This window comes from Desmodus rotundus, chromosome 10 (genome assembly GCF_022682495.2).
Source record: "Desmodus rotundus isolate HL8 chromosome 10, HLdesRot8A.1, whole genome shotgun sequence".
In the NCBI taxonomy this organism is placed as follows: Eukaryota; Metazoa; Chordata; class Mammalia; order Chiroptera; family Phyllostomidae; genus Desmodus; species Desmodus rotundus.
Window position 1 is genome coordinate 60,361,218 of NC_071396.1, and position 12,053 is coordinate 60,373,270.

Genomic DNA, 12,053 nt, shown 5'->3' on the forward strand with positions numbered 1-12,053 from the left:
CTGCTGCTGCTCCTTTGAGGGCATCCCACCTCCAGGCTTCTCTGGGAGACAACCGAAGGGCCATCATCTCATACCCTCAGGAAGCCCAGGTTCCTAGATTCATCCCCTGGTCACTGATTGACGTGCCAAGGGCTTCCCCATCATCACTCTTGAAGGCCCAGACCCCAGCAAAGTTAGTAGCCTTGTCTTCTTCCTGTTTGTACTTCTCAAACCTTTGCCCAGTGTCTGCCCTGAGCAGGGCACTAGAGGAGGAGCCCCTGTGTTCATGGGAGAGACAGATGGCTGTGTCTCAGGGCTCTGCACAGGACTGAATGATCCAGGAGCCCACAGGCCAGAGGAGTCATGGCCTCTGGAACTCATCTGCACCCAACTAGGCCTATGGGGAGTTCCCCAGGCTTCTCCTTGGAGGACGGGTCCATGCCACCTGTATCTAGTGTTCTGACACTGCCAGCTCCACCTTTATGCCCATGCCACTAAACCTTGGGCTCCCCCCCCAGCTGCTGTCGGAATCTTTGCCCCTTCCCTGGGCTCTGGCAGCGCCAATGTCTTCTCCAATCCAGCCAGGAAAATGTCCCTTGTCCTCAGAGGTGAGGGTGTGCTACCCACACCTCACCTTGGCTCCTGGGTTCCCTGACTCCACAACATCCCACTCTCCACAAGAGGGGCTTCCCTCACTGGGTTGAGCTTGGTGCCCCCTCCAGTTCCCCCAGAGTCCTGGCTGCTGGCCCTCCCAGCATGGAGGACCTGGATCCAGTCCCCTTGGGAGTTCTTGGAGAACAGGATAACAGGGCCAGCCCAGAAGGGCAGCCTAGGCTCTCACCTCTGGCGCCGCTCCTTCTCCTTGGCCTTCTCAGCCTGCTCGACCTTGACCTGGGGCACACGCTCCAGGTTCTCAAGCAGCTCATCCATCTGGTGCTCAATGATGGTCAGCATCTGTACAGTGCCCAGGTTGGACTCCTGCTGGACACCGACACAGTGCCGGTACACATCCAGAACCTTGTGGTTGAGACTCTCCAACAGCTTGTCCTGCAAAGTGGGCAATCCACCAGCGGGGTCACTTGGGCTTATGTCTGCCCCCACTCCCCACTTCATGGTCTGCCTTCACTGTGGCATGGTGGACCTCCCAGGGCCTTGTTCAGTACAGGTAAACACTCAGGAAGCATGGGGGAGGACAGAACTTGGACACCTGGACTTACCATGGCCAGAGCTGTGACCCCTTTGCTCTTTTGTGGTCAGCCAAATCTTGAGTTCCAGTCTCCACTGGGGCTGCCTGTACCTCAGCCCCCCCCCAGCTGCCTCAATGTGTCCACCAAGGCCCTGTCCCCTCCTCCTGGGAGCCCTTTCTCCACTGCCCCTACATTGACCTCAGCTCCCCACAAGACCACATCCTGTGACCTACTTTCTGTGTGGTCCTGGGCCAATGAACTCCCCTCTCTGGGCTTGTTTTGACATTCAGAAAAAGTTAACCATCCCCCGGACACACAAGTGGGCCTGAGGTCTAAATGAGAAACAGCAGACAAAAAGGCTTAAGCCAGGCATAGGGCATAGCTGGTACCCAGTGACAACCAACAAGAGGTGGGGGATCCACAGCCTACTCATTGTGGCATCCTGTGTACCTGGCCCAGTGCCTGCAATAGGAATTTGGATGAATTAGGAAGCTGGAAGTGCTATCAAGAAAGGTGTGTGCCAAATTCTGGTCCCGCTGCCTGGAACATTCCTGGCCTGTGCCTTCAGAATTCTCACCCAGCTTGGCCAGGGGATGTGCCTGTCTTCTACCAAGCAGGGTCATCTTGTGGGTACATTGTATAGGTTTAAGAAGCAGACATGTTTGTTGAATGAAAAGGAATGGAGGAGGTGTGTTGGGCAGCTGAATAGCCATGGAGCAGAAACGCAGGGGATGCCTTGGGTTTGGGGACCAAGAGCTTTCTCAAGCCAGTGCCCCTTGGTCTGGCCCACAGAGCCTAGACATGGCGAGGGACTGTGGCAGACCCTGAGCATGGCTGAACCTCGGGCCTTGCTTTCCCACTGTCACAGCTACAGGCCCTGGGCCCCCTCCCAGCAGGTGCCTGGAATAGGACCCCCACCTCCTACTGCCAGCCTGTGGCCACCTGCATTCCTTCCTTGCCCACCACCTGCTGGCTGCAATCCAGGGACCTACCTCCTGAGCACCCTTGTACTCGCCAAAATGGAAGACCCGGGCTTTGAGCTCCAGCTCGGCAGCTGTCTCCTCCTCCTTGGTGATGGCCATCATCAATGTGGTGATCCACTGCTTCAGTTGGTTGACCTCTCTATCCCTGGATGGGGGACCAGCAGGACCCAGCTCACTCAGTGTGACCCTGGGCACCTTACCTCTCTGAGCCTCACCACTTCCTCTACTCTCCTGAGGGCTAAGGGACCATGACTGCAAAGTGCATGTCCAGGGGTCAAAGGAGCTGTGAGATGCAGGGGTAAAATTTAAGAGTTTTAACATTAAAAAAAAGTTTTTAATATATTCACAAAGTTGTGCAATTATTGCCATAATCTACTTTTAGAACATTTTCATCACCCAGAGAGAAACCCAGTACCCATTAGCGGTCACTCCCCATTTTTCACTCTCCCTCTACTTTATATCTCTCCTGAACATTTTATAAACATGAACTCATATACATGTAGCCTTTTGTGTCTGGCTCTTTCACTCAGTTCAGTGTTTTCAAGGTTCATCCACATTGTGGCATGTGTCAGGACTACAGTCCTATGACTGCATAATAGTCCATTGTGTGGACAGACTGAACTTTGCTGAGCCACTGATCCGTTGAAGTACATGTGGCTTTCCATCTTTTGGCTCTTGGGAATAATACTGCTATGAACACTCACAGACAGGTTTTTGTAAGGACTGTTTACAGTTCTCTTGACTAAATATTTAGGAATGTAATTACAACCATCAACTTTTAAATGATACAAATTTTTAAAAAAATAATGAAAATCACAATCATGACAGACACCCTTATATGTTGGGGGGTTTCCCAAGCTGAAATCTCAGTTCTCATGGCTGGCATGGCTTCCCCCAGTGCAGGCAGTTGCATGCAAATCCTGGTCACAATGACCAGGTCTCATGCAAATTGGGCCACTTCACCAACAGTGCCTGGGAGGCCCAGAGGTGGCCCCCATCCCTATGATGATTTCATGGCTATCTCTCCATCTGTTAAAACCTACTGACATTTTCTCCATCTTAAGCAAAGTGCCATGGGCCGCAGCTCTTGCCCACTAGGGGTCCCATGATCTGTCACATGCATCGACACAGGGCCACAGCGACACCATAGTCCAGAAGACTGTGAGTGTGAGTAGTACAGAGCTGGTCTGAGTCTCAGAGGTGGTGGTCAGAAAGGCTACATGCAGCTTGGACGCAAGCAGGTTGCCTGGGGTGACAACAGCACCTCCTGACATCAGGCCCTATTTCCCTCCAACCCTGAGCACCTTTGGAGGCCAGTGGTATGTCTTCTAAAGGATACATGATTGCATTCGGCTTTAACCTGGTTTCTAATACTTCCTTCACTTTCCTATGCCTTAACTGGCCGGTGTACTTTCCTACATATCCTACAGCTGGCACTGTGCTGCTTCACCTCTGCTCTCATTTGTTATGTGGATATGGTGGTGGTGGTTTGTTGTTGGTTTTCTACTTCTTCAGGTGATTGGGATCATTACCCCCTACTAGTTCTCTTTAAATGTAAAATTGTTGGGTGACAGTCTTTTTGTCTCAACTGGGTCCCACCTCCAATTTATAGGAAATGCAGAGGCACAAGGGACACACAGCTCTTTGTTGGTCCTCAGACTGACGTGTGTTACCGGCGTATTTGTCATAAAAGCAGAGTCCAGGCTTTGATCTGGACCTACCCCGTGAGAGACTTCATTTCACAAGATTCCATGCGGAGTCCAGTGTGCACACAGAGTCTGAGGAGCACTTTCCTGCCAGAAAAGTTACCTGGTTTCTTCAACAACTGGACTGGAGAGGGACATAAGATGGCGAAGGAACCTATAGATCAAAATGGATTTAAAGACAACCAATTGAGGAGTGTTAATTTGGATTCTGATTCAATCTAATATCTTAAAATGCAATAATATGAGGATTATTGATATTAAATAATAAGGGTTGCTGGTTTTTTAAAGATGATGTTTTTGAGGTTATGTTAAAGAGCCCTATTGTGTAAGAAATATTGAATATTTATAGATCAAATGATACAATGCCTGCAAGTTGCTTATGAATAATACGGAAAATGGGGACATGGGTGGGGTCTAGATGAAAGGATATTAGCTCTGAGTTGAGCAGTGTTGAAGATGGTGATGGGACTGGGGACTCATTATTCTATTCTCATATATATGTTTGTATATTGGAAATTTTCTTAGAGCTATTGGCCTGAATTGGAGAATTTACAAAAAGTTTTTTTGTTGTTGTTGTTTTGTTTTTTGTTAAGGTAACAAGAAAGAGGATTCCTTTATAAATACCTAGGGACATACAACCAGACAGTTTACTAGACAGGTAGTAAAGAAAAAAAGCAAACACCAAGAAATGTAAATAAGTCATTCAAAAGACCAAACAAAAGTTACCATATTACTGCAGAAATAGCAAGAAAGAACAAAAACAAAATATTTTAAAATAGAGGAAGATGGCAGAGTAAGAAGCCCTAGGAATCCGTCTCCCCACCTAGATAGCAATTGCACTGGCAGAACGTGTCTAATAAAACTATTTTGGAATTCTGGAATAGTGAAGCTGACAACTTCCAGGGGAAGCCTGGATAGTAATTGCAGTTAATTTCAGTCGATTTCAACTCTGACACAACTACCCAACTACCAGCCCAGTGGCAGGCAGCTGTGTAAGTTTCCTGCAACAGCTTGCATAGCCTGTGGGAGCTCTTGTGGGAAAAAAAGGACCATCTCCTCCAAATATTGGGTATCTGCTCAATTACTGATTGATGCTTCTGATCACAGAGGGGCAGACATACAGCGATTGTTGTTGCAGCTCCCTGTATTGCTGTAAGTTCCTCTTCCTTGGCTGAAGTGACTTCCAAGGGATTTAAAGGTTTGGTGCTTCTCCCTCCCTTCATTTTTTGCTTTCCCCCCTTTTGAAAGACAGACACTAAAGACCGAAGATGTTAAGGTATATATAGGGAAAACTAGAAAGTGACTGTGCATGCCCAGGTTAAGGCTCAGAGACCTTAAGTTTACACCTCAGGCTCAGCAAAGAGACAGCCTACAACTTGCATATAAAAACAATAACAACAATCCTGGTGTAGGGAGAGAAGCTGATTTTCAGGGTTACCACATTATTAGATTTGAATGTTAAATGTTCAGAAACAAAAATCACAAGGCACACAAAAGCACACAGTATGGCCCACTCAGATGGGGAAAAAAAGCAACAGAACCTGTTCCTAAGAAAACCTGATGGCAGATAAACTACAAAGACTTTAAAACAACTGTCTTAAAAGAGGCTCAAATAACTAAAGGAAGATGTGGGGGAAGCCAAGAAAACAATGTGAATGAAATGGAAATATTAATAAAGCAATAGCCTTAGAAATGCTGGAGCTGAAACGTACAAGATTACTGAAATGAAAAATTCATTTCAGTAATTCAAATCCCACTAGAGGGATCCAAAGGCAGATTTGAGCAGGGAGAAAGAATCAGCGATCTTTTAGAAAGGACAATGGAAGCTATCAAGGCTGAGGAACAGAAAGAAAAAAAATAAAACAGAACCTAAGGAAATCTGTGGAACACCATCAGGAGGACCAATATACACATCTTGCTTGTTGAAGAAGGAGAAGGAAAGAGGAAAGTACAGAGAATGAAGAAATAATGGCTGCAAACTTGCCAAATTGGATGAAAGACATGAATATAAATATCCAAGAAGCACAAGGAACTGCCAAGTAAAAGGAAATCAATGACCCACACTGAGACATGTTATAATAAGACTATCACAGGATAATCAAAAGCCAAAGCATCTGGAAAGCTGCAAGAGAGAAGCAAATTCTCACAATAAAAGGCCTTCAGTAGGTTACCTGCAGATTTCTCATTAGAACCTTTGGAGGCCAGAAGACAGCAGGCCAATATAGTCAAAGTACTCAAAGGGGGAAAAACATGGTCAACCAAGAATTCTGTATCTGGCAAAATTGCCGTTTAAAAGTGAAGGATAAGTTAAGACATTCCCAGATAAACAAAACTTGAGGGAAATAAAAACTTGAGAGATTAAAAAAATGCAACATACCAACACACGACACAGAGGAAGTGGTGCTTAGGGGGAAATTTATAGTTATAAACACATTTAAAAAAACCAAGAAAGATCTGAAATCAATCTAACTTTACAGCTTACATAACTTATTTTTAAAATATTCTAAACTCAAAGCTAGCAGACGGAAATAATAAGGATTAGAAGAGAAAAACAAAATAGGGAATAGAAAAACAATTGGTTCTTTTTGAAAAGATCAAAGTTGACAAACCTTTAGTGTAGATGGACTGAGGAAAAACACTCAAATTACTAAAATCAGAAATGAAAGTGAGGACATTACTACTGGTTCCGTGGAAATGAAAAGGATAAGAGTACTGTGAACAATTGTACATCCCTAAAATTGGATAACTTAAATGAAATTGAAAAATTACTAGAAACAAAATCTACAAAGACTAAATAATGTAGACATAGAAAATATGAATAGAACTATAACTAGTAAGGAGATTGAATCAGTAACCAAAATCTAATTCCAATCCTTCTTAAACATTTTCAAAAAGTTGAAGAGAAGGGAACACCTCCTGACTCATTCTATGACACCAGAATAACTATGATGCCAAAGTCAAAAATACTACCAGAAAGTAAACTACAAACTAATATCCCTTATGAACATGCATTCAAAAACTTAAACAAAATATTAGCATACAGAATTCAGCAGCATATTAAAAGGATTATATAACACAACTAAGTGGGACTTATTCCTGGAATGCAAGGATGGTTTAAAATATGAAAAGGTAATATACCACATTAACAGAATGAAGGGAAAATACCACAAGATCATCTCAATTGATGCAGAAATAGGATATGAAAAAATTTAATGTCCTTTCATGAAAAAACACAACAAAATAGGAATAGGAGGAAACTACCTCCACATAATAAAAACCATATATGAGAAACCCACTGCAAACATACTCAGTGGTGAAAGACTGAGAGGCCATATGCAGCTTGGGTGTAAGTAGGTCACCTGTTCAGGAACAGGTAAGGATGCTCACTTTCACCACTTCTATTCAATATAGTAGTGGACCTTCTAGCCAGAGCAATTAGGTAAGAAAAAAAGGCATCTAAATTGGAGAAGTAAAATTGCCTGTTTACCCATGATAATGATCTTACATCTGGAAAACCCTAAAGACTCCACCACAGCCCTGGTTGGTGTGGCTCAGTGGGTTGAGTGCTGTCCTGTGAACAGAAAGGTCACAGGTTCAATTTGCCCTTCAGGGCATATGCCTGGGTTGCTGACTGGGTCCACAGTCAGGGGCGTGTGGGGTGATGCACCGAAGTTTCTTTCGCACATCAATATTTCTCTCCCTTGCTTCCCTCCTCTCTAGAAAATAATCAATGAAATCTTTTAAAAACGTTTTAATAAAAGACTCCACAACAAATCTGTTAGAATTAATAAATGAATTCAGCAAAATAGCAGAACACAAAGGTAACATAGTTTGTTCATTTTTATACACAAATAACGAACAATCTGAAAAGGAAAACACAAAAACCATTACATTTACAATAGCATCAAAAAGAAGAAAATCCCAGAAAAAAGCTATAAAGGACTTTATCACTACTAAACCAGTATTACAAGAATTGTTAAAGGACTTTAAGAAGAGGAAAAAAAGATAAAAATACAAATAAAAAATGGCAATAATGACATAATTATCAATAATTACTTTAAAGGATTATATGGTCCAATCAAATGACAGGGTGGCTGAATGGATAAGAAAACAAGACCCATACATTTGTCTACAAGAGACCCACTTCAGATTGAAAGACACAGGCAAAGTAAGGGGATAGAAAAAAGATATTTCATGCAAATGGAAATGTGAAAAAGTGGAATAGTATTACTTATGTTAGACAATGTAGACTTTAAAACAAAGGCTATAACAAGAGACAAAGGAGGATCCAGCAATTCTACTTCTGAGTATCTAAAGAAACCCGAGACACTAGTTTGAAAAGACTCGCATCCCTATGTTCATTGCAGTATATTTATAATAGCCAAGATATAGAAGCAACCTAAGTGCCCATCGATAGATGAATGGAATATTACTCAGCCATAATAAGAGTTAAATTTTGCCATGTGCAACATCATGGATGGACCTAAAGGGTATTATACTACATGAAATAAGTCAAACAAATACCATATGATTTCACTTATATGTGGAGTCTAAAAAATTAAATGGACAGACCAGAAACAAACTTATAGATACAGAGGGCATTTTGATGATTGCTTGCCTGATGAGAGGGGTGGGGATTGGGTGAAAAGGGGGGAAGGGATTAAGATGTAAAAATCGCCAGTTATAAAAGCAGTCATGGGGATATAAAGTGCAGCATAGGGAATATAGTCGATAATATTGTAATAACTGTGTATGATGTCAGGTGAATACAAGATTTATCAGGGTGATCACATTGTAAGTTATATAAGTGACCTAACCACTATGTTGGACACCTGAACTGTAATTGAAAAATAAATATACAGAGTCTAGCACAAAAACACCCCTTTTATTACAAAATCATAAGCATGTAATTTTGAAACATAACAATATCACACCCAAGTACACCATATGACATTTTAGGTGAAATGTTCAAATTAAAACTTTAAATTATTACACCCATATTATTACTCTACCAACCACACTGAAGCAGGTGCTACTTCTGCTGGACCCTGTATATTATGTTAAAAAAAATCTAGTGCACATGATATGGATATACCACATTTTGTTTATACACTCACCTACTGATGGATGTAGGTAGTTTTCAGGTCTTGGCTATTATGAATAACTGCTGTGAACATTCCTGTAACACAGCCACCCTTTGTTCCACTGTCGGAATAGACTGATCATTTACTGTTGTATGTATTATTTAAACAGAGACTTCATTTTTAAAGCAGTTTTTGGTTCACAGCAAAATTAAAAGCAGAAGGTACAGAGATTTCCTAAATATCCTCTGCACCCTCCACCTCTCCCACTGTCAACATCCTGCCTGGGAGTGGTGCACTCGTAACAATTGATGAACCTACACTGACACATCATTCTCATCCAAAGTCCATAGTTTACTTGAGATTCACTCTTGGTGTTGTACATTTTACGGGTTTTGAAAAATATGTAACAACATGTATCCACAATTACAGTATCATACAGAATAGTTTCACTGCCCTAAAAATCCTGTCATTTACCTATTCATCCTTCCTTTGCCCTAAGCCTTGGCAACCACTGATCTTTATAGTTTTGCCTTTTGCGGGATGTCCAATAGTTAGTCATATAGTGTGTAGCCTTTTCAGATTGGTTTCTTTCACTTAGCAATATACATTTAAAGTTCCATCATGTCTTTCTATAGCGTGATAACTCATTTCTTTTTTAGTGAAGAGTAATATTTTGTTATCTGGATATACCACATTTTATTTATTCACCCATGGAAGGACATCTTGGTTGCTTCAAAATTTTGGCAAGTATGAATAAAGCTGCCATAAACATCCACGTGCAGGGTTTTTTTTTAAGATTTGATTTATTTATTTCTAGAGAGGAGAAGGAAGGGAGAAAGAGGAAAGAAACATCAATGTGTGGTTGCCTCTTGCATGCCCCCCACTGGGGACCTGGTCTGCAACCCAGGCATGTGCCCCAGACTAGGAATCAAACCACTGACTCTTTGGTTCGAAGGCCGGCACTCAGTTCACTGAGCCACATCAGCCAGGGCTGTGTGCAGGTTTTTGAATAGTCGTAAGTTTTCTATTCCTTTAGGTAAATGCCAGGGAACACGATTACTGGAAATTATGGTTAGAGTATGTTTCATTTTGTAAGAAACTGCCAAACTTTTCCAAAGTGGCTGTGCCAGTTTGCATTTCCACCAGCAATAAGTGAGAATTCCTGTTCCATATCCTTACCAGCATTTGGTGGTGTAAGTTTTGGACTTTGGCCGTATATGTGTAGCAGTATCTATCTTATTTTAAGTTGCAATTCCCTAATGACATCTGCTGTTGAACATCTTTTCCTATGATTATTTGCCATCTGTATGTATATTGTCTTTGATAAGGTGTCTGTTAGGGTCTTTGGCCCATTTTTCAATTGGGTTGTTCATTTTCTTATTGTTGACTTTTAAGAGTTCTATGTTTATTTTGGATAATAGTTCTTTATCAGATAGGTGTTTTGCAAATATTTTTCTCCCAGCCTGTGGCTTGTTTTCTCATTTTCTTGTCATTGCTTCTTAAACAGCAGAAGTTTTTAATCTTATTGAAGTCCAGCTTATCAATTCTTTCTTTAGTGAATTTTTGCTTTGGTGATATATCTAAAAAGTCATCACCATACCTAAGGTCACCTAGATTTTCTCCTATGCTATCTTCTAGGAATTTTATAGTTTTGCATTTCATATGTAGGTCTATGATCCATTTTTAGTTTTTTTAAAGATTTTATTTATTTGTTTTTAGAGAGACAGGAAGGGAGGGAGAAAGAGAGGGAGAGAAACATCAATGTGAGAGAGAAACATTGATTGGTTGCCTCTCATATGTACCCTGACTGAGAACTGAACCAGCAACCCTTGGCTTTGTGGGATGATGCCCAACCAACTGAGCCACACCAGTCAGAGCTTGAGTTAGTTTTGTGAAGGATTTAAGGTTTATGTCTAGATTTATTTTTTTTGCATGTGGATGTCCAGTTGTTTCAGCAGTGTTTCTTGAAAAGGTTTTCATTAAACAGGTTTCCCCTGTTATCTGAAAGTAGAGCATCCTTGTGAAACCTTTTGTAAACTAAAATAGCACCAAGCAGAGTATCCTCTCCTTTCTAAAAGTTTGCATTATACTACTTCACTTTTATGAAAGATCTACATTAGTATGATAACAGCTTTATTCATAAAAGTGAAAATCCTCTTTAGATTTCTTTCAGATAAAACAGGTAATAATGTAGGTCTTTCATAAAAGCAAATTGGTATAACTTGAACTTTTAGAAAGCAGGCTTACCTATATTACCTTTGCTCCCTTGTCAAAGATTAGTTGACTATAATTGTGTGAGTCTATTTCTGGGCTTCTGTTCCACTGATCTATTTGTCTATTCTTTTTACCAATACTACATATCTTGATTACTGTAGCTTTATAATAAGTCTTCAAGTTGTGTAGTGTGAGTCCTCCAACTTTCTTCTTCCATAAGTATAGTGTTGGGTGCTCTGGGTTTTCTGCTTCTCCATCTAAACTTTAAAATCATTTGCCAATATCTACAAAATAACTTGCTGGGATTTTGACTGGGATTGCATTGAATGTATAGATCAACTTGGAAAGAACTGATATCTTGACAATATTAAGCCTTCCTATCCATGAACATGGAATAGCTCTTTATATAGTTAACTCTTTCATTTCATTCATTGGAATTTTGTAGTTTTCCTCATATAGGTCTTACAAATTTCTGTTAGATTTATACCTAATTATTTCATTTTCTGGGGTGCTAATGTAAATGGTATTTTGTTTTCAACTTCAAATCCCACTTTTTCATTGCTGATGTACAGGACAGTGATTGACTTTTGTGTATTAACTTCGGATTCTATAATCTTGCTGCAGTGGCCTTATAGTTTTTGGAGGGGCTTTTTTGTCGTTGTGATTCTTTCAGATTTTCTATAGAGAATCATGTCATATACAAAGACAACTTTATTTCTTTCTTCCCAATCTTTATATGTTTTATTTCATTTACTTGTCTTATTGCATTAGTTAGGACTCCCAGTATTATGTTGAAAAGGAATGAAGAGAAAGGATATCCTTTCCTTGTTTCTGATCTTAGAAGGAAAGCTTTAAATATGATGTTAACTGTAAGGTTTTTTTGTAGATGTCCTTTATCAT

At 41.1% G+C, this 12,053-nt stretch overlaps 2 protein-coding genes across 7 annotated transcripts in view; one reads left to right on the forward strand and one right to left on the reverse strand.

The window, feature by feature from the left end:
- The window catches only part of ZXDC (ZXD family zinc finger C), a 59,282-nt gene that overhangs the window by 43,289 nt on the left and 3,940 nt on the right, over positions 1-12,053 (forward strand). The gene's annotated exons all lie outside the window — the stretch shown is intronic.
- CFAP100 (cilia and flagella associated protein 100) overlaps positions 1-12,053 on the reverse strand; it is a 48,615-nt gene that overhangs the window by 1,315 nt on the left and 35,247 nt on the right. For all 3 annotated transcript variants that reach the window (XM_045187642.2, XM_045187643.2, XM_045187641.2), the window contains 2 exons: positions 2,159-2,294; positions 821-1,026 (listed from right to left, as the gene is read on the reverse strand). In XM_045187642.2, the coding sequence (XP_045043577.1) occupies positions 821-1,026; positions 2,159-2,294 (342 nt within the window). The remainder of the gene's footprint in view (positions 1-820; positions 1,027-2,158; positions 2,295-12,053) is intronic.